General features: G+C 46.3%; 4 protein-coding genes across 7 annotated transcripts; 1 reads left to right on the top strand and 3 right to left on the bottom strand.

Moving 5' to 3' along the window:
- Positions 1-1465: 1465 nt before the first annotated feature.
- LOC105416289 (uncharacterized) lies at positions 1466-3198 on the bottom strand. The gene is made up of 6 exons (XM_029833914.1): positions 3100-3198; positions 2713-2830; positions 2479-2570; positions 2184-2285; positions 1932-2096; positions 1466-1855 (listed from the first exon to the last, which is right to left on the bottom strand). The coding sequence occupies exons 1-6, from the start codon at positions 3115-3117 to the stop codon at positions 1700-1702; spliced, it is 651 nt and encodes a 216-aa protein (XP_029689774.1). The 5' UTR covers positions 3118-3198; the 3' UTR covers positions 1466-1699.
- A 360-nt stretch (positions 3199-3558) lies between these two features.
- Positions 3559-10729, top strand: pan2 (poly(A) specific ribonuclease subunit PAN2). 2 transcript variants are annotated; one of them, XM_011602696.2, is made up of 26 exons: positions 3559-3648; positions 4076-4381; positions 4491-4660; positions 4751-4871; positions 4988-5065; positions 5141-5411; positions 5504-5849; positions 6390-6486; positions 6617-6736; positions 6818-6937; positions 7007-7135; positions 7210-7409; positions 7495-7643; positions 7804-7907; positions 7996-8094; positions 8180-8268; positions 8367-8511; positions 8594-8731; positions 8798-8857; positions 8929-9019; positions 9091-9248; positions 9514-9657; positions 9738-9917; positions 10012-10105; positions 10213-10404; positions 10505-10729. In XM_011602696.2, the coding sequence occupies exons 2-26, from the start codon at positions 4094-4096 to the stop codon at positions 10537-10539; spliced, it is 3618 nt and encodes a 1205-aa protein (XP_011600998.1). In that variant the 5' UTR covers positions 3559-3648; positions 4076-4093; the 3' UTR covers positions 10540-10729. The 2 variants fall into 2 exon arrangements, with proteins under 2 accessions (XP_011600998.1, XP_011600996.1); XM_011602694.2 differs by having other exon boundaries at positions 10213-10416.
- A 906-nt stretch (positions 10730-11635) lies between these two features.
- Positions 11636-22726, bottom strand: spats2 (spermatogenesis associated serine rich 2). 3 transcript variants are annotated; one of them, XM_029833557.1, is made up of 14 exons: positions 22576-22679; positions 20818-20860; positions 20410-20656; positions 19723-19802; positions 18626-18734; positions 18158-18207; positions 17830-18052; positions 17300-17476; positions 17067-17202; positions 16667-16725; positions 14827-14936; positions 14626-14728; positions 14379-14536; positions 11636-14298 (listed from the first exon to the last, which is right to left on the bottom strand). In XM_029833557.1, exons 3-14 carry the CDS (start codon positions 20432-20434, stop codon positions 14050-14052), a joined length of 1479 nt encoding a protein of 492 aa, XP_029689417.1. In that variant the 5' UTR covers positions 20435-20656; positions 20818-20860; positions 22576-22679; the 3' UTR covers positions 11636-14049. The 3 variants fall into 3 exon arrangements, with proteins under 3 accessions (XP_029689417.1, XP_011600994.2, XP_029689418.1); XM_011602692.2 differs by lacking the exon at positions 20818-20860 and having other exon boundaries at positions 22576-22726; XM_029833558.1 differs by lacking the exons at positions 20818-20860; positions 22576-22679 and adding an exon at positions 22381-22541.
- Positions 22727-24399: 1673 nt separating this feature from the next.
- LOC115249092 (tubulin alpha-1C chain-like) lies at positions 24400-26850 on the bottom strand. The gene is made up of 4 exons (XM_029833403.1): positions 26779-26850; positions 26051-26273; positions 25827-25975; positions 24400-25748 (listed from the first exon to the last, which is right to left on the bottom strand). The coding sequence occupies exons 1-4, from the start codon at positions 26779-26781 to the stop codon at positions 24771-24773; spliced, it is 1353 nt and encodes a 450-aa protein (XP_029689263.1). The 5' UTR covers positions 26782-26850; the 3' UTR covers positions 24400-24770.
- Between the last annotated feature and the right edge of the window lie 1004 nt (positions 26851-27854).

Below are 27854 nucleotides of genomic sequence, written 5' to 3'. Positions count from 1 at the left end.
CCCACCTGGTAAAAATGTTTTGAGTCACATTTGATGATCATTATGATGATTATCACAGGCTTCTACAGAAGAGGTAGAGAATAAAATACAGTTGAAAATGATAGCAATTTAGGTTTTTTTCCCACCATACGTTCCAAATTTTCCAAAAGAAAAAAAACATGACTCAGGAAATAGAGTTTATGCTTAGATACTGAAAGGCTAGGAACCTTCATGGTGATTGTTTAGATTTAAAAAGTGCTGCTAATATGAACATATTGTTAGATGTTCTCCCACTGAAACACCCCTGACATTGACTGAGATGGTGTCTGCATCTCTCCTCCATCACCTAGTCCCACTGTTGCCATGGAGAAGTTTGATTTAATATTACATCATTACCAACCCTTTATTTAAAACACTTGTGCTCAAGATAAAGAACATGAATCACCATCTTAGAAACGGCAGAAAAAACAAATTTGAATTCTAAAACCCTGAAAGGTAAAACATTTAAACATCGTAGAGGCTGACAATATATGTTTTCTTCTATTTGAAACTTCCCTGGAATCGACAGAGGACCGGTAGGATCTCAGGGAACAGACCAACATGTCCAGAACACTCAGAAATATTCAGCTTAAGCCTGGGCTCGAGAAGCCTGACAGATGACATAATATAAGATATACATAATATACATATACATAATATAAGAGTCTTTTTTTTTTCTTTTAGTACTTTTCTGTATTGTACACCACGGGCTACCACTGTAACGTGCAATTTCCCCGATGTGGGATCAATAAAGTCTTTTATCCTTATCCTTATGAGCAAAGGCTATTGCCATAATGCAGAATGTCTAGAAACCACCTCTGTAGCTTTTGCACAGATAAATCAACAATTCTGATCAAACTGCTGCATCCTAACGACACAATGTGAGACTGTTCAGTTGTTAGTGGTCTAGATGTGTGAACATTATATCTTAAATGATGCAGAATTAATGAAATAGAGAGACAAACCCTTTTTTTATCAACAAAGTCCAGTTCAGCCTCTTGGCTTCATCGTAACTGGTTTTTTTTTAAGTTGATGATGATGTGATTTGTTATAACTGTGTGTAATTGTTCGTTTCCTCATTGCAATTTACACTTCGGCATTTTAAAACGCCTTCCTTTTTTGTGAATGACTGCTGAAGTGGCATTTTGTCATCAATGCGTCTCCTACAATAAAGAAGCTGGTGAGGAGGAAGTAGTCAGGAAATTGTGTCCCTGCAGTGCTGCAGGAATCTTTCAGGAAAGCACAGCTTCCTCCTTAGCTTTTAGCATTCTGGACAATATTGTGGAGATGTATTCACAGAAAAGATCAGTTGTGTGTAAAGGTGACTTCCAGATTTTCTCTAAAGAACTACATTACCAGATGTGATATAAGGAAGTGAGCTGGAAAAATGAACTCAAAAGTGGGATGATGTCATTAAAGGACTACAGAAAATGATGACGAAAGAATTGTTGCTCTGGCAGTTCTGTTTATTCCGAAAACATCAGGTTTAAATAAATATCAATACAATAAATACTCACGCAATAAATATTGGCTTATAATTAAATTTTGAATGCAAATAAAGGCAGAATAACAGGATTTTTGGTTATAACATCAGCTACTGAAGGCAGCGGCAGACTGGCCGATCAACATGATCAAGTAAAGGTCTTTTCTAAACAGGCGCATCGCTCTACTGCGTCTTGGGTTAGGCACATTTCTGAGGAGAATCGTCCATGTGATGAGCCGGATTCCCGACAGCAAAGATGCGGGCGGTGAGGATGGAGAAGGAGTGGAGTCTGTTCAGGGTGTAGAGACACAGACCCTCCTGCTCCCAGGAAGAGATGGTCTGGCCAGTGGTGACCTGTGGGTCAGGAAAGGAAACGGTTTCATTCTGAGGTAAATAGGCTGCTCCTCAAAACTACTCTTCGGTGACTTACCACAGGGGGAACGCTGAACGTCGTAACGTTCGCCATGGCTTTCTGGAGTTTGCCTAAGGTTGGTATCAGCGTTCTGGCCAACTTTGGACAGCTTTCCTTGTTGGAAAACCTCTCCAAAGCAGAGCTGTAGCTCACGGAGACAGTGAAGATCTTCGCAAGACACGACTGAGGAGGAAAAGAGAAAAATCAGAAAATGTGTTAATCAGGAATTGAGCGGCTATTATACACAGTTTTCCTCGTTGTGTCACTTACCTCAGGTGCCTTTCTGAGGTTCTCAGGATCACACTTGTCTTCTGACTCAATCCATCCAATCTTGGTGATAGCATCGTCAGCAGCTTTGGATTCTTTACATGCCTGATATTTGAGAAATGCATGTTTGGTTTTGTCTGAATATTCATGTTCTTTAATTAATAAATTGACATGAAGACATTTTTCACTGCTAGTATTTTTTTTAAAAAGATTTTTTTTTTTCAAGCCAGGTGGGGGTTAAGAAAATAGTTATTTTACATTCAAACCTTAACAGAACAGAATAAAAAATACAATTTACCTCCAGTAATGCGCGCCTGGCATCGTGATGAAGCTCCTGCGATCTGGTCCTCACATCGGCCCATGCACCTGGCGGACTGGACACTGGAGCGCCTGTTGTAGCCCCAAAGAGCAAGAAGAGAGCCGCAAAAGTTCGGAAACAAAAGTCCATGTTGCACAGTCTGGTTGTCCTGGTTGGTGAAGCTGCTGTTGTGCGTTTGTTGTGCGTTCTGATGGTGTCCTGCTTTTAACGAACCGGTGACATCATGCGCAGGGTTTTCCTGGGCATCCGCAGGTGAGTTCATCCTGAGTACAAAGCTGGACCCACGCACCGGGGGAGCAGTGAGTAGCAGAATTACGTCAACGCAGGTGACCTGGGGTTGAAAGGAAATTAACTTACATTCTTATCAGATTTAAAAAAAAAAAAAATCCACATGAAGGTAGTTGAGGCAATAAAAGTTTATAACCACAATTAATGTGCTTGTGATTAAGTTGCGCATCGAAGGAAATTGAATTTGTCTCCGTTTCAAGGGTAGTGGTGGACCGTTGAGAAAAACTTCCCGTGGATGTCCACAATCTGTCCCCCTTCTCTACCAGAGAAAAACCTTTGACGATTTTTTGAAAATAAATTAACAGTATATACTTGTGTTCCTTCCTCCATCCTTGCCTTTCACGTTCCGTTCTTTGGTAGTCGGTGGTTTAAACCACGATTTGATTCCTTATTGTACATTTTAAACTGTAAAACTCACACGATGTGACTCGAGTTTAACAATTAACAACAATTAACGCCTTTTAATTTATTGATGAGATTATCGTTCATCCATGTTTCCCCTTGTCGAGAACTAGTTGGTTAGATGCGTTTTCAACGGGGATATAATTGTTTTTGTATCAACTCTTTTAGTTTGCTCATAAACATTTGAGGGGGAAAAACCACAGCTGACCTACAAATGTGGTGAAGAAAGACAAAAAAATAGATTGATTCAGAACTATTCTAACTTGATTATCCAACGATTTACTGTCCGTACAAGTGACCCAAAACACAAAGATTATAAAACGTTTTTTATATTTATATTTAAAGTTTTTTTTTTCAGCAGCACTTGAACGCACCTCGTACTCCGGAAGTGTTTTGTTGTTTTTGTTGTGAATGTAACCACCATGGACTCATATGGGATAAATCGTATTTCAAGTAAAGGTTGGTTTAAAGTTTTAAATTAATATGAACAAGCTTTTGGAGTTTAAAATGAAGTGGCCCACCGTCATCACTGTCGCATCTTCAGAAAGCGACCGTTGTGGCGCTGCTTTTCATGATGCACAGTTAGCTTGTTAGCTTGTTAGCTTGCTAACCGCAAAGAGCTCCTAAGTGTGCATCCGAGAACATTTCAGTTTCTGCGTAGTTTCTACGTGTTTTATTTCAGCGTAAATCAATTCAGTTCAGTTCAGTTCAATTCAAGTATGCAGCCTCCAGACCTTTGCTAGCTGTTAGGTAAATTCCTTTATATCTGTCGCTACTATGCTAAGCGTCAACCTGTGTTTGTGTGTTCTAAGATAACATATAGAATGCATGCGTTCACAGTCTGGTGGTTGGGTTATAAATTCGCTAAATTATCTCCCTTTGAAAGGTTAATTTAGGCGTACCCATGATGAACTTCGACGGTCTCGACCCTGGGATGGGTGAGTACCCACCCAGCCTTCACGGAACTTTAGATGCGGGGATGGAGCCCTCCCTGGACCCCCATCTCAACCCGGGTTTACTACAGGGTGTGGAGCTCGACCCCGAGGGGCTTACTGTGACCGTCCCCGAGTCTGTGCACCTCATGGAGGGAATGTTTTCCGAGCTCCACAGTGTAGTCTCGGAAGTTGGCATCCCAGTCACTGCAACACACTTTGATCTCCAGGAGGAAATGCTCTGGATGGGGAACCACAGAGTAAGAGCTTCCACTGCGATGCTTCAGCTCCAATATTGTTTCCGTTTTATTGGGAAGGCTCGCATTCTTTATAGCCATTTATATTCCTCAACTTGCTCTTTTCTGCTAGGGTCATGTCACCTCATTCTTTGGACCAACAATGGATCGTCATTCTTCTTTCCAAGTGCATGCGACAGATGACGTGCGGCACATTCACAGTCTTGAAACAGGCGTTTTGTTTCTTTCAAAGTCCAATCTCAAATGCCACACGCGCGGGGGGCTCGTGATGTTTGACTACCCGTGAGTAACACACGCACAAAAAATTGGTTTTGTACTGTTTTTGTACCTATCGATTGTAGAAGCCATGTAATGTGTATGTTTGTTTCCCAGGATGGACGAAGGCGCTGACATGCACAGTCTCCTCATGACTGACAACAACTGTTTGCTGATGGGCGGACTGCAGAACTACGTGGTTGAAGTTGACTTGAACACTGTTCAAGAAGCTCAGAAGGTGAGAGAAGTTTGTTAAATTCGGATCGTGCTTCCATAATGTCCAAGGTCACATGACCAATGAGTAACACATCAAGTGACCCGTGTGTTTATTTTTCTGCTTTGTGTTGCCGACAGTTCACCGTTGAAGTCCCCGGTGTGGCGATATTGCGACAAAGCAATCGTTACTTCTTCTGCGGACACACTTCTGGCAAAGTAGGAGCTGGTGAAGCTGGTTTAAGAAACTATAAGACGTCTGCAAAGCGCTCACTCTCACACTGTCAAAAACAGATTACCCTGCGAGACTTGCGCACCTTCAAGATGGAGCACGAGTTTGACGCCTACTCTGGCAGTCTGTCAGACTTTGATGTTCATGGGAACCTTCTGGCTGCGTGTGGGTTCTCCAGCCGAGGTCTAAATGGCCTGTCGTGCGACCGTTTCCTCATGGTGTATGACCTTCGGATGATGCGAGCTGTGACACCACTTCAGGTTCACGTGGACCCGCTCTTCTTACGTTTCATTCCTACCTACACGTCACGGCTGGCGATCATCTCACAGACGGGTATCAGTCGGGGAACGTGGGCTTGTTTGATTGTGCCATCAACATTTTAATTTCCTGGATCTTAAGAACCGCTCCGCCTCCCCTTTCTTTAGGTCAGTGCCAGTTCTGCGAGCCCACCGGTCTCGCCAACATGGCGGATATCTTTCACGTCAACACAGTGGGCCAGTTGCTCATGAGCTTCGACGTGTCTGCCAGCAAACAAGCTTTGGCCTTCGGGGATTCTGGCGGATGCGTCCATCTTTGGTCGGACGCCCCAGAGGTTTCGTTTAACGACTATTCCCGTGAGACGGATTTTGCGGTGCCCTGCCACGTGGACACGCTGCCTCAGCTGGACTGGAACCACGACCTGCTGCCGCTCTCGCTCATCCCCATGCCGCTGACCAGCACGGAGCCACTGTTGTCAGACTGGCCTGCTGCACTGGCGACACCCAGCCCCAGGTAACATGGCAACAGCAGGTGTAGCAACGTTACACAAAAGAATCAGCTGGATTAAAAATACAACAATTTATTTACGTTAACTCAGTTGGCCCCTCGATCATTTGCCAGAAATATTTTAGACTTCTTCTTCATCGTTATCACTCCAACCGCACTAATAAAAAGTATCAAATAATGTTACAATAATATTACTGATCTGAGAACGATTGGCAAAATAGTGAAGTTGGAAATTATCAAACGTGAGACAGTAAAAAGGTTGGCTTTGGTCTTTAGTCGTGGTTTGTATACATAAGCAGAAATATGGAATGTTTCTGGCTCTAACTTGAAACTTGTGGTTTAATAATAAGCGTCAACACAAGACCTGTGCTTTTTTGTCTCAGGCAGAAGGTGGAACTCTTACTTCTCCCTCCTGCAGACAGTCGACGTTCGCTGTCTTGAAGACGTGACCTTTTGCTTTGTGGTCACTGATTTTGAGACACCCAAACAAATGAGGAAGGGAGGTGGTGCTTGTGGTTGATTCATTTAATCTGGTCTTTCCCACAGACGAGCTCCTCCCGCAGACCCTGAAATCCTGCGCACAATGAAAACAGTCGGTTTCATCGGTTATGCAGTGAATCCTCGCACCCGCCCTCGAAACCAGGCATGTATAACGACCCCGAAACGATCCGATTTTACCTCGCAGCACCCTTTTTTTTACACTCACAATGTTGATGAGCACAACCATAAAGACAAACTACAATAGCTTTTTTTCTTTGTGTGCTGTGTTTCAGGTTCCTTACAAACTGAAGGATCCAGAGCAAGATTATGACAACTACAACCAGATCCCAGAGTCACCGATTGGGCGCGAAGAAGAGCCGCACCTCTACATGGTTACCAAAAAATACAGAAAGGTTGGAATTTTTTTTAGCTTTTGATTTTGGTTTCCATAGAAATGGAAAATAGCAAATTTTGGGGTCTTTGTGTGCAATCAGGTCACAATTAAATACTCCAAACTTGGACTGGAGGACTTTGATTTCAAGCATTACAACAGAACCTTGTTTGCTGGCCTGGAGCCTCACATCCCCAATGCCTATTGTAATTGCATGATCCAGGTAGGAAACGTAAAGCTTATACGGTTTTAATTTTTTTAAAAAAAGAGAATGAATCGAATCGTTTGTTAGGTTTTGTATTTCCTGGAGCCAATCCGGTGTTTGGTGCAGAATCATCTGTGTCAGAAGGAGTTCTGCTTGGCCTGTGAACTTGGATTTCTCTTCCACATGTTGGATTTGTCGCGAGGGGATCCGTGTCAGGTAGTAAAATGACCTGTCTGTTCTTGTGGCTGCTGCCTTCTCCTGACCTAGCCCCACCCCCCCTCCGTGTTAAGGCCAGTAACTTCCTGCGAGCATTTCGAACTATCCCGGAAGCCTCGGCACTGGGTCTGATCCTCGCTGACTCGGATGAGCAAACGGGCAAGGCCAAACTGGGTCGCTTGATCCAAAGCTGGAACCGCTTCATCTTGGCCCAGCTCCACCAGGAGACCCAGGAACAGGAAGGCCCTCAGGCCTACAGAGGAGCCAGCAGCAGGTCGGCAGCGGGCGGGATTGGACGCTAAGACTGAGCATTAATAAGATCAGAGAAGATTTCATTTTCTTGTGTGTGTGTTGTTCAGTTCTCTGGGTTCCTCTGGTGAGTCGGTCATCGGGAAACTGTTCGGATGTGAGGTGGAGAACAGCAGTCTGTGTCGCTGCGGCAAAGAGACGGTCCGCACGTCGCTAACGCTGCTGTTCACCATGCATTACCCTGAACACAACTCTCAAGGTAGGATTCAAGCGTCCTCTCCATCATCAGTCTCCAGCATAAACTGTATATGAGGTCCCCGTAGTCCGTTTAACAAAATCATCCAGAGTCATCCAGCGTCGTGACAGGCGGTAAAAAATGTGCACGCTGACGGCGCATCAAATTTACTTTGATTCATCAGACAAAGTAAAGGAGTACGACTTTGCCGAGATCCTGAAGAGGAGCATCTGTCTGGAGCAGAGCACCCAGGCCTGGTGTGAGAACTGTGAGAAGTATCAGCCTACGGTGAGTCCCACCCCCCCGTCACTCAGAGGCAGCAGCGGGCCGTGCGTTTGCCTCGTGCGTTGAACTTGTGCGTCCTCGACTGCTCCAGGTGCAGACCCGCAACATCCGCTGCCTCCCCGACGTCCTGGTCATCAACTGTGAGGTGAACAGCGCTAAAGAGGCGGAGTTTTGGAGGGTCCAGGCTGAGGTAAACGTCACCGCTTGTGTTCGGTGGTGAGCGATGCCAATACAATAAAATAGTTTGGTCATCGTTGTGTCGGTTTTCTTCTCAGTACGCCTTCAATAAGGCCGTCCAAAAGGAGAAGACGGAACCTGCGAAACCTAAAGAGCCATCACCCATGCCCACCGAGTGGTGCCTGGAGTAAGAGGCCTTTATATTAGAACAATAAACCGTCTTCATAGATCATTATGATGTTATGAAACCTGTAAAATCAGAAATAAAACTGTGCTCCTCCTCAGTGGCGAGGAGATGAGCAGCATGGAGGGCTTCACCTTCGATACGCGGGTGGAGGACCTGCGCCACGTCTGGATTCCTCTCAGCCTCAAGATGTCCATCAGTAAAAATCAGGGTCTGGAGATCAACAGTTGGTCTGAGGGAGAAGAGGTGAGTTGGGAGCATTCCGTAGGTTCTAAACTTCCGATTTCGTCCCGCTGTGTCATTAACGCGTCCCCGTGCCTCCAAACAGCTGAGTGAGGCCGAAGAGGCCGAGGGCGCCTCCCTCTATGACTTGGTGGTCACCGTGCCACATATCCAGGACACGCGCACGGGTGGGAATTTGGTCACGCACATCAAAGTCGGAGAGACGTACCATCAAAGGAAAGAGGTGAGACAGAAGAAGGTTGGTGTGAGCGAACCACAGCGGAAATGTGGTTTTTTTTTGTTCTTCCAGGGCGTCACACACCAGCAGTGGTACCTCTTCAATGATTTCCTCATCGAACCCATCGATAAGGTGAACAGTTGCGTTCAATCAATATCAGTGAAATCTGTCTGCGGTGATGTAACGTTACTGTCGCGTTAAAGACTGAAGCCGTCCAGTTCGACGTGAGCTGGAAAGTGCCAGCCATTCTGTATTACGCCAAGAGGAACTACCACACCAAATACGACCTACGCAGTGAGCTGACTCACCCTAAAACCTTACAGGTCACTCATGTTCATGTGAGTCACCTGCGGCTCTCTTGTCAGTTAAAAATCCCATAGATGCCAGCGTGCTGCTGACAGAGGCCTCGCTGGCTCGGAAGCAGAGGAAGAGCCATGCCACCTTCATCCCTCTCATGGTCAGTGAGATGCCACAGGCCAGAGACCTGGTGGGCCTGGACGCCGAGTTTGTCACGCTCAACCAGGTGAGGCGTCTACTGGCTGCTTGATACACACGACAAAGCATCCGCTGACCATAAAAAAGTTGATCTTTAAAAATATTTGCATTGGGGGCAAATTAAACATTTAAAAAATATTCATGTTGACAAAATATACGCATGATAAATCTATATTTTCTAACAAACGCCATCTAGCGGGCAGTTGTGGTAATGTGATTTGTCGTGATGAAGCTAATCATAATGTAATTATATCATCGATCATTTTCAGAGATGTCACAACATATAATTGCAGGAAGAGGCAGAACTCCGCAGTGACGGCACAAAGTCAACCATCAAGCCGAGCCAGATGTCTGTGGCCAGGATCACCTGTGTGAGGGGGCAGGGGGCCAATGAAGGGGTCCCCTTCATCGACGACTACATCTCTACTCAGGAGCAGGTGAGGACCACGGACGGCAAAAGAAATCAAGGGGAAACGGTTAAACAGACATGAAATGTGTTTTTAAAAACTGCCTCCAGGTGGTCGATTACCTGACGCAGTATTCTGGCATCAAGCCTGGAGACTTGGATGCAAAGATTTCTTCAAAGCATTTGACCACACTCAAGTCGACGTACTTGAAGCTGCGTTTCCTCATCGACACGGGAGTTCGCTTTGTGGGTCACGGCCTGCAGAAGGACTTCCGGGTGATCAATCTATTGGTAGGATTTGTTATTTTTTCAGATTTGGCCTCTGGTGGGAGTCATTTCAGGCCTGGTATCGCGCAGGAATCTAAAATAGATCTCTTCTGTTTAGGTTCCTAAAGATCAGGTCGTCGACACCGTCTACCTGTTTCATTTACCCCGCAAGAGGATGATTTCTTTGAGGTTTCTCGCCTGGAACTTCCTTGGTAAATTGACACGTTTATAATTAAGATCTGTGTTGATTATATGATTGTCTTTGTGGCACTATAGGCCGGGTCACATGACAATCTCTTTCCTTTTTCGCTTCTCCCAGAACTCAACATTCAGGGGGAAACCCATGACAGCATAGAGGACGCCCGCACCGCCCTGCAGCTGTACAGGAAGTACCTGGATCTGAGCCGTGGAGGTGGGTCAGACGAAGTGAGGAAGGTCCTGAAGGGACTCTATGAAAAAGGCCGCCAGCTGGACTGGAAAGTCCCGGATTCTGACACAGGAGATGGTCAAGGTAGCCCCAAAAGTACGAGATAACGCTGATTTAGCACGTGGATGGGGATGAGGGTGACATGCAGATGTTGTGAGTGTAAGTGTTCTCCTTCCTCTCTCAGGTGCGGCTGTGTTTCCCTCTGTGATGGGACTGTGAGCAGAATTCATGAATCAGTGCCAGTTTAGTCACTGTCAGAATGTCCTACTTCTGTTTCCCTTTTGTGTTTGCACACACTGACTCAGAGTTGGAAAAGGTTTAGCTTGAGCGTTTTAATTTTGAATTTTGTACCGTTTTCTCCCATTTCAATAACTGTTTTAGTGCATTAAATAAAAAGTTCACACTTTCAGTTGTGTTTGATATTTAACTATCATTAATTTAAAACCTCTGACAGCTGGCTCAGAAAGAGGTCAGCAAACATGTCAGAAATGTTCATGTAGCATTGTGATGATTTTGCCGATGAAAACGTAAAATCTCATTTCTCCATCACCATTTTCTACCGCTACTTTGGTTGTTATTTGCCAAAAAGCTGTTCTTTTTGCAAACAAGACTGGATTCTGTCCATTTCAGGGTGTGTCTCAGTTTTTAGGGGGGGAAGCCCTCCTCGTCCTTACTTTTGCATGCGTCATTCATTGTGAAGAAATGTCACCTGTTACCTTTGTTTTAAGTTCGGGGGGGGTACTGTCCATTCATCACTGTGTGACATAATGTTTTACATACACTGACTGATTTGGGCGTGATATCACACATCAGTGGGGTGTTTGGTTTTTTTCCCCCTTTTTTAAGGAAGTACAACATGGCATCAAAAGTGTGAACATTTAACTTGAGTTGAAAGGCTATTCTGGTTTCATTTGGACATTTCAGTATTATCTTTCTCGATAAGGCACCTTATAAAATTCAATTAGTTTACACATTTCAATTATATCCTGAGAAAAGATGTGACGCAAGTCTCAGGAAACCGAATTTTAATCTGTACAACATCACCATCTAGAGGCCATGTAGGTGAAATATATATAGAGATAAATATATCACTTTAAATTTTGATTTTACTTTATCCAACAGGGCTTAATTAGTATGAAGTTAGTAAATTGCATTTCACATAAAATAACTACAAATGTGGGATACAACAGGATATCTTAGTGTAGCTCTTAACGTTAAGTTAATCTTGAAATGTGCGTCTCTACGCGCCTCAATATCCCAGGATTCCTTGTGGTGGTGCCCGAGATCAGACGTATTAAATAAACGTAGGCGCAAAGTCTGTATTGCAAACAGTTTATTCATAGTAAATGAAAAGTGTGCAATTCGGTGAGAGCAAGAAAGGGTGGAGTCGGGACAGTCGATGTCTTTGGTCCATATTTGGTAGAGATGAATGTGAACGGGTCGACGGGAGACAAGAAAAGGCACTTGAGTTTACAGTTGACTTGTCCTGGAGTCTACTTAAAAGGACGAACAAGCTAGTTTTAAATTCATTTTCTGACTAATATGACTATTGTGTACAAACTGTCCCAAGCGAGCACAAACTAAAGTTACATGGAGAGCGTGTATGAAGAGGGACCGGAGGAACGAGGGATGAGAGAAGCAACACAGATGAAGAGCTGGATTCATCTCCCTTGGAATCATTTGCAGGCAAGAAAGAAGGAAAAGATGTACACAGGGGGGAAAGAAATGACTTCTTTGGTAATTACCTAATCTTAAACCAGTCTGGAATGGAGTAAAAGAATAGAAATCCCAAAAATCTCAGATGAAACAGCTGAAGAGCTTGACCAACCGCAGCCGTTTATCAGATAAACAGAAGTCTGAGGCTTCAAATTTGGTAGTTTTCCCCCCTTCGACATGGCTCAGAGAGAAAAGCTTGGAACTAAGAATTAGACCTTAAAGATACTGATCCAAAAATAGGAGATGCTGCCAGTATGGATGTGTTGGACAATAATGAAGCCCGTTTGATCACCAAGGGATCAACTGGTGTTCAGAAAAAAAGCAGCATTTTTACTTCTTAAAATGCTGCTGTAAGGTAACATATGGTGAAAAGTAAGTTAAAGAGGGGGAGAGAATATTTCAGAATGATATTTTTGTCCCGAACGTTTGATCGAGGGAAGACGTGGAGTTATGAAGATGACGTGGCGATGCTGTAACCAGCAGTTTTACACTACGGCCTCTAATTATGTACACAAACGACACACACGGGGGCCCCACAAGGGGGTCCCTGTCCCAGACTGAAGAAAAAAAAACAAAAAAAGTTTCAAAATAAAAGCACTGAGGCATTCGCCCCTTTTTGTTCGTGACGAGAAAGAATGAGACGCTCTCAAAACAAAACAAAAAAAAAAGTAAAAAATGATGCATTCATCAGCTTGATCAATCTGAACGTTCACAGATGGGGAGTATCAAAAGGGGGGAGAGCACAAGTCGCAGCTCACACATCACAACTCCTGATCTACCAGGTTCTGATTGGAAAGCCGTGGTCGACATTTGGAAAAGGCAAATGTGAAATCTCTCTGTGACTAAAGGCAACGTACGTCATCCGTGCGCATACACAATAAAGCTGTGCACGTGGAAGAAAACCCATCCCGATAAAGACCAATAAACCAGCATGTGGACTAAATTTGTTGCGAGTGTAAAAAGGTGATAAACTGCGTCCGAGCTGAGGACAAAAGGACACGGTAACCCTGACAACCACTGGGATGGCGAGACGTCGCTGCCTGGAAGTACATTTAAAAGGAATATTCTAGGCTAAACCGGTTAGATGGGAAGCGGAACGTCACCGCATTTGAGCGGTCCGAGTAATTCCCGGATCATCTGGGACGCCCCCTGCTGGTAATCTACTATAGAATAAAACCCTCCCAGACTTGATTTTAAATGGCGCTTGGACAAAAAAAAAAATCTGCAAATAACCCCCCCTCCACAAGATGGCAGCAGGCGTCTGTGACACAGTCTGGCCGCATATTTAGGTCATGATGGCAGCTAACAAAGAATTAGCTTATTTCGAAGGGAAGAAGTCAGCCACCTTTAAACCATGCACTAAACTGAACAGCCACGTTTTTGTTTTAGTACGTTTCCCTTCATTTTACTTTGAAATAAAACGCGATGCAGCCTTTCATCCAACTCTGAGGATGTCTCACGTCTCCTTCATGAGAACGAATCATTTCTCTCCCGTTTGTAGCAGCCACTAGAAAAAGCTCTGGATTGTAGCTTGATATGTTTTCCTAAACAACAACAACAGTCTGTGGTGACGACTGAATGGTCAAAATTCCCACATTATTCCTACATCTACTGGAGTGTCCGTTTTCCACTGCGAGGATGTTGAAATGATGGATGGAGACGAACAAGAGGTGATGAGAGGTGAAAAACAGAAACCGTACCGAGACTTGAAATCCGTTCCATCCAGACGGTCTCTGATCGGCTGTACGGGCCGACGCCGGGAGCAGAGAGATCGATGAGATCGCTCAGGAGGAGGAGGGGGGGGGGGGGTCGAAAGGTCGCGATGGGGAGACGGCGAAAGAAAAATAAAGCACGACTGCGGAACAGCGAGAAGGCTTTAAGGTGGAGAGAGATGGTTCTACGGATCTGAAAAATGTAAACTGGTATGCTATTCTTCACTGAAAGGAGTTAGCTGGGGGGGTGGGGGTGTGGGGGGGGTTAGTAGACGTGTTGATCCCAGCCCGGGGTGTCCTATCAAGGGCAGTGCGTCCGCGGAGGCCTCTGGGGCAGCCCGTTCTGAGCGGGTCGGTCTTGGTGGTACGTGGAGGAGCGGGGGGGCCCTCTTGAGTTGTTGTGCGACGTTGGACCGGCAGAGGCGCCGTCGCTATGGTAGCGGTGGTTGGGGCGTGCGGCGCTCCTGTCGGCGTGGGGGCCGCCGTTGTACCGCTGACTGCCCGAGTGGTAGCCCTGCCCCTGGAAGGTCCGTCGGTTGCCTTGAAAAACCTGAAAACCGGATATTAAGAAGTCAGTTGAGCGCCGGCTTTGACTCACGGGACCGGAGCGAAGGGAAACTGTGGGCCGACCTGTTTGTTCGGGGGCGGACGGCTCTCGCTGGGTGGGTTCTGGGTCTGGGTGGGAGGACGAGGCGGCGCTGGCGTTTCCTGGAGGCTCGGGCCGGTAACAGAGGAGGACGTGGAGCTACAACGGGACCGATTTGAGTATCCTGTACGCGGGTGGTAAACTGGAAGAGAGGCAACAAGTGAGCCACAGCAGGAGGCGACGAGGTCATGTGACCCGAGGGCGGAGTCGACCCGAACGGCGACGACCCACCTGAGCCAAACCCCGTGATGCTGGACTTCAGCGGCTCCAGATCAAACGTAAATCTCACAGCTTTGCCGAGGTCCTCATCATATTTACGCTCGCTCACAAAATGCTGAAAACAAACAAACAAACAAACAAACCAAGCCCCCCCTCTCTTAGTCACCAAGCTCTGGGAGATACGTGGGGAAATGAACAAGGTCGTTCAATCACCTTGATTTCTGCGCGCAGCTCACTCAGCTGCTCCTCAGACATGGACGCCGATCGGTCCGTGAGCCGTCTGAGCTCCTCGGCTCTCTTCTGCCGAGTGTCCAGAGTCAACACTGAAAAAGAACACAGGTCACTTTCATTGTGAACATCAGCCCCCATCAGCCCCCATCAGCCCCCATCAGAGTTCATCAGACTCCATCAGACTCCATCAGCCCCCATCAGACTCCACCAGCCTCCATCAGACTCCATCAGCCCCCATCAGACTCCACCAGCCTCCATCAGACTCCACCAGCCCCCATCAGCCCCCATCAGAGTTCATCAGCCCCCATCAGACTCCATCAGCCCCCATCAGACTCCATCAGCCCCCATCAGACTCCATCAGCCCCCATCAGCCCCCATCAGAGTTCATCAGACTCCATCAGCCCCCATCAGACTCCACCAGCCCCCATCAGACTCCATCAGCCCCCATCAGACTCCATCAGACTCCATCAGCCCCCATCAGACTCCACCAGCCCCCATCAGACTCCATCAGACTCCACCAGCCTCCACCAGCCTCCATCAGCCTCCACCAGCCTCCATCAGCTTCCACCAGCCTCCACCAGCCTCCATCAGCCTCCACCAGCCTCCATCAGCCTCCATCAGCCCCCATCAGCCCCCATCAGACTCCATCAGCCCCCCTCCACCCTCCATCACCCCCCCACCACCCTCCATCACCCCCCCCCCAGCTCATCCTGCTCCAAATGAAGTCTAATATTTCAATAATCCCTAACCTCGTTTTCCTTTTCCTCCCAGCAAGTTTCATTTTCCCGTCAGAGCTTCGTTAGCCTCCTGCTGACCTGACAAAGTACATTATGCCAAAGTGCAGCTGACTCCGCGTTGACAGATAAACAAAGGTCACAGATAGAGAGTTTACGGCAGCTGTGCAAACGGTAACAACAGCAACACAACGGTCGAGGGATAAATGTCACAAGTTACATTCAGCCCACAAATGGAAGAAATGGAGTAAAACTAGAGCGTTTTCGCCGTGGAGACGGACCCCCCCCCCCCCCCCCCCCCCCCCGCGAGGCTGAGCCCACCTGCTGAAGTGGGCACAGAGATTGGATCTCAAATGGATCCTGCCAGCGTCTCAGGTGAGGCCGCCACACTTGGGATGAGTGTCCAAGGCGCACTTTAAAAACGGGTCTGAACAAGCTCAAAGTGCCTCCGCAGCTGTGCAAGAAACACAGAAATCCTGACTTAACTCAGCGACAGCGCCACTTTTGACCCCCTCGACTGTTAGCTTCACTCTGCCAAAACACCGATGCCTGGACCACCAGTGTTAGCCTCAGCACCATCCGTACCCCTGGAACCCGACGGGAAAAACCTCCCGTCTGAAGATTTTGAGCCGACTTTTCCTGCAGGAAATATTTAAGAGCAACCATCAGCGAACACCGAGTGAAGCTGGATGTTGCTCTGTCAAAGAAATATTCGTTTCTTCACTTTCCTCTCAATTCCCCCAAACAGGGCGCACAAAGACAGCATTGAGCCTCCCTCGACACCTGAGACTATTGGCCCTTTTCAGGCCTGCAACACACACCGCTGAGAGAATGGCCTACTTACACAAAAATGCAGTCCTGCTCTGTCATGTTACACGCGCATACAAACAGCAGTGTGCTGCAGGTATAGGGAGAACTGGAGGGCAAGCGCTGCCGTTTGCAGGAAACTGGGACTTGCCGTTTCATCAACTATCTCCTTTACTGCCTCTCTGGGAGCGATTTAGGTCAGGCTCCTGGAGCGAGGTTATCATGTGTGAAACAAAGTCCCGGGAGTGTCGTGGAAACGGGCCGTATTTGAAAATACTTACTGGTCTCCAATTTGACTTTGTCCATCTCTGTCAGGAGGGTCACTTCTCTGTCCATTAAACTAAAAAAAAAAAAGGAGAGAGAAGTGGTCAGTTTACCCTCGAAGTCGATACAAAGAGCAAACCAAAGGGTCACAACGGCGTCACGGCGACGCAGATCAGCTGGACCGACGACTCTCGTCCCAGACGGATCAGACCTTTCAGGTGTTTTTTGACTTTCAAACCCAACACATTCGGCATCATGTGTGAACATTAACAGGAGGAAAAGCTGCCAGCAACAACAAACAGCAGTTTCGTCACATACTGTATAACTACTCAATTCCCGTTAAAGAAACTGTATTTTTCCCCAGGAGGGCAAAGGTTCCAGCAACGCCCTCCGATTAGATGACTCAAGCTGACTCACCAGCTCTGAAGCTCCGCAAACGTCAGCTTCATCCTCTTGATTGAAGAATCCATCTCATCTTTGATCACCATCCGGTAGCGGGTCAGGGAGGCGGTGCAGCGCTGCAGGTCCTTCACGGAGCGATCGATGTTGGAGGCTGAGGGGCAGACGTCACACACAGCACAGGCGTCACACACACGTTTACTCCCCGTTTTGCCGCTCCGAACGCGGTGGGAACATCGCAAGTGTCTGACCTATCTTCTTGGCTGCTGATCCATGCTCGTTGATGGTGGGCGCTAATGAGGAAGCAGGCGGATGTGAACTGGAGCCATGCCTGTGTCGGGGCTTGTACCCTCTGGGACCCTGGTGATTCCTCCACCCCTGCTGCAAGCTGGGACTCGGCGCGCTACCTTGACTTTCTGCTTCTACACCTGCGAGAGGACAAATAGAATCACCAGAAATCATGAGTTGCGTGCGAGCGTCTTCAAAATGCTATAAAAGGAAGCAGCAGAAGAGATGAGCAGATTTGCTGTAGGTGTGAAGCTGCAGTCTGGCGCGGCTGCCCGCCAGTGTAACTACAAAGGCAACGAGGTTGTCTCAGCTATGCTGACGGAGGCAGCCAGACTGCTTTTAAAAGCATAAATCTCTCACTCGCTGTCAATCCTCCAACATCTTAAACTGTCAACAATGACTGTGGGAAAATAATCCACCGCCAACGAGCCAACCCAGATGTTGTAAATGCTGAGAGGCTCGAACAAACCCCGTTTATCAGAGCACTGGTTACCGGTGGTTTCGGATGAGGCGGGTTCAGAGTCCAGCTCGGCCGCATCCAGAGAGGCGGAGTCCAACTGTTCGCTAAGAGAGTCGAGAGACTCGCCGTCCATCACGGACCCGTTGGCGTGGAAACCGTTCATCTCGTCCTTGCCGTCCGCGGGCGGCGTGGCCTCAGGGGGAGCGGGCTCAGCAGGGGCCTCTGGCTGAGGCTTGGGCTTCTTTTTCTTCTTGGGCTGGACAGAAAGACAAATACCAGCGGTCAACATCTCCGTTTCAATCGTCTCATCGTGTCCTGGATCCAAACGACAACACCCATTTAACTTGGGGGGTCTGCTCACCTTCTTCTTGCCGGTGACATTCCACTCCTTCAGGATCTCCACCGCGCTACCTGAAAGTCAGAGGTTTGCAGCGGTGACAATCATACGCAGTGCAGCCGCATCACACCGTCCCCGCGCACGAGCGTCCCCGGGTGTGTTTCCAACGCAGCGCTAAAATTAGGAACAATGCGGCGTGACGCAACACCGCGCTCTATTATTACACTCATCAAAGTAAAGCTATGCAAACGACGTTCAGGCATCTGACTGCCAAGCACGGCAGGCATGAGGAGGGAAAGAAAAACCTGTTCTCGAAGGTCATGTTTCAGACACGGCTCACATGCTCTGACTAGCGCTGGTGACGTACACGCCGATAACGCCGGCGCGTACGTCACCTCCGCCACAGGATTTATGTCAAGTGGGGTGGGGGTCAGGCCGCGTTTGAGCAATTGTTATTTGCTTTTAAATCGGGGACGAACGGAGACGTCGTACCTTCTAGGAAAGCTTGAACGGCTTTGTCGACGCAGTTCTCAAAATGCTGCAACACCAGCACGATCTCGTTGTTACTTTTGTTGGGGACGACGGCCCTGACGGCGCTGATCTGCAGAAAGAAAAAAAAAAAAAACAGGAAGAGGACAAGAGTTTATTATTAGATCAGTCTGATTTACTGGTTTCAACTTTTATCCTATTTGGTTTGATCAGATGCCCTCGTGAAAAAAATTAGATAAAAATCCTAAAACAATATCTTCTCAACGGGTTACTGACGACAACGTGGGCGGAGAGGCAGGCAAAAGAGACCCCAACCTGATCAGTACAGTCACAGTACTTAACAGGTTACACAAGGCGGTGCCATTCTCGCCACTATATACCGTCAAAAAACACCCAAAGTTGAGTTGAAACCAACCTCGGGCTTTAATTCATGGACTGCAACCATGAAAGCAACAGATTTATTTAATGCAGACATTCACACACATTTAACAAAGTCAAATGTAAATATTTAGAATCCCCTTGTCGTAATTGGAGTTTTTAATGTATTAAAATAGAGATTCAATAAGATTAATAACCAGCGGCGAGAGAGAGAGGAGAGAGAGCAAGAGAGAATGCAAGGGAGAGAGAGAGGAGAGAGAGAGCAAGAGCAAGAGAGAGAGAGCAGGAGGTTGAATTAAATTGTCCAGGGTTTTAGGGACTTGAGCTCTTCTTTGGAAGAACTGCTGCTGACACCCCACCAGTAAAGGAAACTGGTGTCTAACTTGGACTTCCCTTTTAGTTCAAGTTTCAACAAAAGCTGTTTTCAGGTGATCCGACGTGGCAAAGAGCTGAAGGAAAAATGCACTTTATCAACTGGAGCAGCTGCTCACGCCGACATCTCGCCCTCTTTTGTTGCCAGAAACCAGCAAACTGGGAAACTGCAGCTCCCACAACTAATGAAAGGGAATGTCAGGGCTTAGCCGTAAATCCAGCAACATAGACACCAAGTATTTCGCAGTAGGATTAAAAACCTCTTGATACGGCATAACATTTGTGGTTTTAAGCTTCACATTCATCCAATCTGCAACAGTGTGGCGGGCGCTCCACATCCGATGTCTTACCTTGTCCTTCATCCTCTCGGTGGTTCCTCCCTGACACATGACCATCTTTGAACGCATGTCAAACACCACCCCAGACGTGTCTGCAGAAAACACAGGAAAACGACCTTGAGGCTCATTTGCAAACTGTCCTTGGAGGTCATTTGCAAATCAAAGCGGCCGACAGAGCGATTTCTTTGAAAGTGGTGCGCGTTCATAAGCCTTGAAAATGGACGACCTGGACTCATGAAGGCGTTTCTCTCACATTAAAAGGCCTCGACGTGAACAGCGTTAAGCTAAAGCGATGACGCCGACTGAGGCGTGGAGGCTGACCAAAACTCCGAAAAGTGAAGGAAAAGTTGCGCAAACTTTAGTAAATTTGGGAGAACAAGCTGATAGTGAAGGTGGATTCCCGTTTATCTCACTACTGCTCATTAAAGCTTAGATGGAACTTTAAAACCGCTCCATTAATGTTTAAAACGGAAACAATCACGCATATTTCGGTGGCCTGGTCTGCTCCCCTAAAACCAAACCTGGGTTCTGTAGCCATTAAAGAGAAAGTGTGCTCAAACTAAACATTCATTTGTTCACCGACACCTGAATCCTGACGTCTGTGTGCCGCAGGTTCAACACGTCAGTAAAATGCATGTGGAATTTTGCAGTAAATACTCGGGATTCTTCTGAACAAGCGTGAATAAAGCAGATACATACCTTTCTGACTGTTCTTCTTTGCCATGTTGTCACACACGTATCAGAAAGGCTTCCTTTAAGGCTCTGCTAATCTCTCCAGTGTCTTCAGGCCCTTTTTCAAATAAAGGCTTTGGGTTCCCCCCCCCCCCCAATAAAGCAGATGCCAGTAAAGCTCACAAAGTGGAGGCTCAGGGGAGTGAAGCTCAGAACAAGAATGCACCGTTTAGGCAAAGACTTCCTCTCCTTTCTGCACTTATGTCATCCAGATCTGTGAGGGGGGGGGGGGAAAGAAAACCAGCTGTTACTGGGACGACCGACTGAAAAAAGAGCCGTCATCAGAGCACAAAGCAGAAACAGAGACAGAGACACTGAAAGGTTGGTTTCAATCTAAAAGTCTGAATGCAAATCAAATGAAACGCAGCTCCTCACTGAATCAGAAGCACATTTTCATAAGTCGTCTCCTGTCCGGCAGCTGCAGGTTGAAATTAAAAAAAAATATCTGCAGTTAATATCAGTCTTGGCATGGTTGCATGCAGTTTGAAGACAGGAACACGTTCTTAAGGAATTTCCTTTTTCCTCATGTACAACGAGAGCGCATTCCCGATCCGAGCTCTCTGCCAATCCCCGAATTTGACACAGTAACAGCTGCTATTTTCTGCTCTTCCAACAGGCGTGATGAAGAAATTCCCCCTGAGAAGTTTACGCACAGCCATCCGGCGAAGACATCAGCACCGTCTCTGGGTGACACGTTTAGGAATTTTCAGTTAAAATGCGTGTCTCCTTTTTACCGTCAGGATCAAAGAATCGTAGTTTGTTTGACCACTTTACTGCTGCTCCATCCAGACTTAAAAATGCCTGTGCGAGCGAATCCGCGACCCCGGGTTTTATAGGCCAGCTGTTTTCCTTCCTTTGTAAGTTTCTCTTTCTGCCCCTGCTTCCCTTGAAAGGGAAACTTCAGACCTGCACAGCCCCACACCCTGCTGATTGGGCCTTGGCATGCCACGGTCATGGCTCCACACACACACACACACACACCACACCTTTGCAGACGTCAAAGGCACACACGCACAGTCAACAAGTGACGCGGCTGCGGCTGCTGACAGGAACACAAGGATGCTTTATGTTGATCAAGAGGGATGGAGCGCCGGCCCGAGAGGAGCCAGGTGCACTTATGTTGAGTGATGCAGGTGAGAAAAAGCTGCTCACTCAGCACAACAGTAGCTGCCTTTTGATGCAGCAACGTTATGGTCCAAGGAGCGCGCAGACGGGTGTGTTGGAGGGTGTTAAAATTAAATCTGCAGGTGGCTGCAAAAAACTGGTTACTGCAAGTAACCAGTTCTGAAAGGGGGTCCAATGGGATCAGTCAGTGTTCTTTACCACCATATTCTATATCTTTCTACTGGTCTGATAAAATTAAACGCCCGTTTTAGGTGAAACGCCGTTACCTCAAGAAAATCGCTATTAAATAATTGTTCATTTGCGTTTGATAATCAGAAGCTCGCTGCCACGTCAATCACGGAGATGCGCCCTGCAGAGGTCAAACTGGGCTGAGAATTTCATCCCATTTTAGGTCGTTTGGAGGGGGGAACAGAGGCACCCCGACTCGGCAGGTCTACAAAAACAACCGTTTTAAAATTAAATTGTCGTTTCGCTTCACGGACCCTTAAAGCACCGCTTCTTGGTAATATTAGCTAGATAACCCGGCCTAATGGCGACGGCGAATTACGGCGTGTACAAAATCGATCCCTCTATCATTCTATTGCCCCCCAGACTCTGATTCTTATCCTTAATGTTCTCTTCTAAAATGAGGTCGTTCACACAGCGTTTCATTTGTGCCTCAAGTCCGGAGGTTACGTATCAACTTAGCGTGCTAATGTTGCCTTACGTGATTAGCTTTGCAGGGACTTTGCGGGATAAATGCACCGTTTGAGCCAAAAACAGAAATAAAACACTGAAACCGAGGCTGCACAAGAATTACTGCAGCGCACGTACCGGCCGTCTCGGGGATGGAGCTTTAGATGGAGCCGTACCCGGAAAAAAAGCAGCTAGCAGAAGGTTTCGATGATGATCTACGGGCTCCTTTAGAGCTCGGGCTGCTCCACTAAACAGCACGGGCTGCGCCAATATTACAGCATTAATTGATTATTCCTTCAGTCTGCTTGATGTGGAAGAATAATTAAGGCTTACTTTAGGTTGGCCCGAAGAATGAATAGTCGATTCTGGAAACGGGACACCGCAGCTCCAACCGCCAGCCGCCTTTAATACCGAGGAGTCCGCTGTGGGCAATATTTTCCTACGGAGGACCCTTGCTGGGTTGCCAGGTTTGATAGAAATAATCTCCTTTTTTCACACCGTCTGACAACGGAGACCAATCAGCCAATCCACACGCACACACACACACACACACACACACACACACACACACACACACACACACACACACACACACACACACACTACAAAACAACCTGAAGGTTTATATCTTAGGTGTAATCAGAGATCCTACCTCCGCTACCTCTGGTGCAGTGATGATCCTTTTGATAAAAAAAAGGGACAGCAAAAAGTTTGGTGAAGCAATAATTTCATATCATAAACGTACATAAACGTGAATGATGTATTTTGTATGGATGATATTATTTATTTTTAGATTGGTGGAATTTTATTTTAATGATTGTTTTACATTTTTTTTTATTTTTTTTTTAGAAACGGACATTTCATTGAGATGTATAAGTCTATTAGGTACAACATCAAGGGTTGAGGAAAATGTAATTTACTGTTGTGAATCAACTAATGACTAACTTCGGTGTTGGAACGCAATAGTTTAAGGTGGGGGACACCAACACAAACCTGGCAACTCATTTATCCACGTCGTCATTTCCGAACTCGAGGCTCTAGTTGCGTTTGTTTTGCTGCCTTGTCCCGCCCGGTTCATTACATACAGCTCCGCGTAGGACGCTTGGGTCGATAATGTTTGGAGTTTTCAACATAGAGTGCAATATACAGTGACACCTACTGGTCGGGTTTATCAACTGCATCTTGAATCTCCAAAGAACCTGCTCAGTTAACTCCACTCCAGAGTTGAATAGACAGCTTTTGTTTAATATAACTTGGGTCAAATAAATAACGTTATTTTTAATTGGTTGAATAATTTAAGAAATCTCCTCAACGACTGCACAACCAACTGTTACCACTAGATGGCAGTGCAGCACACAACAATATATCGGGCCATATACTCTGCATGCGTGGAGAATCCTGCCAGTTAAAGGCTAAATAAGTAATCAGCTTTTACAAAAACTCAAAAGAGGTTTTTAATGATATTTTCCTCCATATTTCCACGATACTATGGAAAACAAAAAACCCAATTTCTTTAAGCACATACAGTAGGTGATATCAAGAAGCCGATGTGACACTTCCTGCTTCCGGAACGTGCCAAGCAACACATCCGGTCGTTACCCTGGTTACTGATAAAGGATGATCGCTTCCTTTCGCCGATATTGTTGTAGTCTTCCAGGATGGTTCGCCTTAAAACAAGGACTAATCCTTAGGTTTCCACTAATAAGAAAAAAAATTAAATACATTTTAATTCTGACAGGAAATGCGTTTTTTCGTTTCCTCTTAAAAGATTAACGTTGTCTAGCATTTTTCCTTTTTAAAATGAATGTATTTATCTACACACGTCTACTTACTTATTCTACCTTTAAATGTAGATGTTTTGTTAATTGTTATATCGCGGAAGTTCTGCATGTATATACAGGCCAAAACTTTTTTGTATTTTAGTTTTGTAAATACATGCATTACTAATAAAGCCAAAAAATATACATTTTCAAACAACTGGGGACAATGTATGTAATTTAAAGCACTTTGTTAGAGTTGAAACAGAAATATTCTGCCCTAGTAACCTCTCTCCTGTTGGAAGTTCCAAAGGCCGAAACTCATGTTAGAGTTGAAACAGAGCAGTAAAACCCTGCGTGAATCAACAAAAGACACAGACACAGGTGGCCTTGCAAGGGAGAGCAAGCAGCAGTTCACTCTGGAACACCCTCCGTCGCTCTGCTGCTCCTCTGCAAATCTCTTTCTTTATTCACATCAGCTTGTTATCTTTGTGGAATTCTTTTTTGGTTTCAGATAACAATCTCACAGTAAATCTGGTGCTCTGGACATGTGTACTAAATCAAGAGAGGTGAAAAACACTCTGTTTCTTATTTATCTACTTAGGTGCTAAACATACAAATGCATTTAAATGATAATAGAATAATTATTCTCACATTTCCCGCCCATTTATCCTTAAAGATAACTATGGAATGGTTCTAGCAGTCCTGACCAGTTTGCTGGTAGATGAGCATACGTGTTGTGCTTATTCAAAAGTTACAAGGGAAGACAATTTAATACTCCTCTCCATCTTCATCCTCATCTCCAACAGTATCAGCTCCCACCTCCTCATAATCCTTCTCCAGAGCAGCCATGTCCTCTCTGGCCTCAGAGAACTCACCCTCCTCCATGCCCTCACCCACGTACCAGAAAACAAAGGCCCGTTTGGCGTACATCAGGTCAAACTTGTGGTCCAGACGAGCCCAGGCCTCAGCGATGGCGGTGGTATTACTCAGCATGCACACGGCCCTCTGGACCTTGGCCAGATCTCCACCAGGCACAACAGTGGGGGGCTGGTAATTGATGCCCACCTTGAAACCGGTGGGGCACCAGTCCACAAACTGGATGGTGCGTTTTGTTTTGATGGTGGCAATGGCAGCATTCACATCTTTGGGGACCACGTCGCCGCGGTACAGAAGGCAGCAGGCCATGTACTTGCCGTGGCGAGGGTCACATTTCACCAACTGGTTGGCTGGCTCAAAGCAAGCACTGGTGATTTCGGCTACAGTCAACTGCTCATGGTAAGCTTTCTCAGCAGAGATGACCGGGGCGTACGTGGCCAGGGGGAAATGGATACGAGGATAAGGCACCAAGTTGGTCTGAAATTCTGTCAGATCTACGTTGAGGGCACCGTCAAATCGCAGAGAAGCCGTGATGGAGGACACGATCTGACTGATCAGCCTGTTCAGGTTGGTGTAAGTGGGATGCTCGATATCAAGGTTCCGACGGCAGATGTCGTAGATGGCCTCGTTGTCGACCATGAAGGCGCAGTCTGAGTGTTCCAGGGTGGTGTGGGTGGTCAGGATGGAGTTGTAGGGCTCCACCACAGCAGTGGACACCTGGGGAGCCGGGTAGACCGAGAACTCAAGCTTGGACTTCTTGCCATAGTCGACGGACAGACGCTCCATCAGCAGGGAGGTGAAACCAGAGCCGGTTCCACCTCCAAAGCTGTGGAACACCAGGAAGCCCTGAAGGCCGGTGCAGTGGTCAGACTGTAAAGAGACAGTGGAACACATGAGGGGAAAATCATGTAAACTCAATGTTGACCTGAAGTTGAACTAGCAACCCACCAGTTTGCGGATCCTGTCGATCACTACATCGATGAGCTCTTTGCCCACAGTGTAGTGTCCACGAGCATAGTTGTTGGCAGCATCCTCCTTGCCAGTGATCAGCTGCTCAGGGTGAAACAGCTGGCGGTAGGTCCCTGTACGCACCTCATCTATGAGCAAGAAACAAACCTATAGGAGGGTTTGATGGATGGGGGATACAACAGTTGTAGAACAGCTAAATTTACCAATCACAGACGGTTCCAGGTCTACAAAAACAGCCCTGGGGACGTGTTTTCCTGCCCCAGTCTCACTAAAGAAGGTATTGAAAGAATCATCTCCTCCTCCAATTGTTTTATCACTGGGCATCCTTCCATCAGGCTGGATCCCATGCTCCAGGCAATACAGTTCCCAGCATGCATTGCCAATCTGGACCCCAGCCTGACCCACATGGATAGAGATACACTCACGCTGTGGGGAAACAGGAAAGGTGTTATTATTAAAAGGATTTGCAGGTTTGACACACACACACACACACACACACACACACTGCATCACATGCTGAATGACTCTACACTTATTTGGAATATGAAGAAGCGGCCTGTTGTAAAGAAAAAGGGATCATCATGATCCGAAGCTACAGTCACATTTCCTTCATATCACTCATATAAGTCAGAAAAATGTACTTGAACGATGTATAATCAATATCATGCCTCCTCAGATTTATAAATTAATTGTCCGGGTAAACGGACCATTTTAAACACACTGGCAATTATTAATTTTTTTTTTTTTTGTGCAAACAGGTTTTGGGTTCAGAAGCAGTTTTCAGATGAAAGAACAGATGTGCCAGAGAAAGGACATGGGCCTTTTGGCGACTATGTCATCTTCATAGAATAAAGACCTGATAGCAGACCCCCTTTTGAAGCTAGCGGGGGACGATCTGAGACAACATACAAGAAAAATATTTTGTACTCACCATTTTTTTTCTAAGTATGTGACAACAGAATTAGTTTAAGTGGAAGAAGAGGGTTAAGTTCTTTCTCACAGTCGGGCCTGAACGAGTCCTTTATGAGAAGTAAATGACAGCGACGTGTTGGGTGGGGCCTTTTATAGTCTCTTCCTGACAGAACAGTGCTCTGGAACCGGATTGGTTGAGGGACAATGCATCTAGATTCTCATTATCCATAATACATCTTTTCACTTTAATGAACTTCAAATGTATTATTTCATTTTCCTGGACAATACATTTCTTATACTCAGAATTCAATGTGGGTGCAACTTAAGACATATCAAACAGTTCTTTGACATTATGCAGTGCATTAGTCCAATCGTCTTGTGAATCCCCTTCTTCTCCTTCATCCAGTAGAGGTTCTTCCATATGCAGCAAAGCACTAGTAACAGCCGAACCCAGGAGCCGATCAATGCAACCCCGAACAAGAGGTACGACACAACAAGTTAATATGGCTAATACTATCAGTACTGTCCCGATTACTGCCCCTGTCTTAAACAACAGTTCCCTCTATCTTAAAATCATGCTCATAAACCAGTCTAATGGGGAACTGCCGTCGTCAATCATTGCCTTCTGTAATTTGGTCAAATTCTTCACTGCACTATCTATCAACTGGCCATCTGCATCATTTTCTGCGATAAATGTGCAACAGTAGTCTCCCACCATCGTGCAAAATCCTTCTTTAGATGCGGTCAATAGATCTAAGGCCATCCTATTCTGCAGTCATTAATCTCAACGCAGTCAGTTATTCTTTACCTCCTGTAAGAGCAACCTTTGTCAATTAGTAAACACTTTCAGTCTGTAATCAACAGTTTCTAATCTTAACATGTTCTTTGCGATACCTACCCAAGGGAACAGACTGTTAACAACCTTTTCTCCCTCTGTCCAGTGTTTAAACTCTTGCGGTACATCTGTTCCCCATGCCGAGTCATGTGGTTTGAAATCTATATTTAAGTCTCTCCTGCGACGCGACTGTGGAACGGTTCTAGCGTTATTAGCATAAATTATGACTGTGTTATCACTGAGGTGGACCGGAGCGCACA

Source organism: Takifugu rubripes, chromosome 3, assembly GCF_901000725.2.
Source record: "Takifugu rubripes chromosome 3, fTakRub1.2, whole genome shotgun sequence".
In the NCBI taxonomy this organism is placed as follows: domain Eukaryota; kingdom Metazoa; phylum Chordata; class Actinopteri; order Tetraodontiformes; family Tetraodontidae; genus Takifugu; species Takifugu rubripes.
Note: the sequence above shows the minus strand (reverse complement) of the source record. Positions and strands in the feature narration are given on the sequence as shown.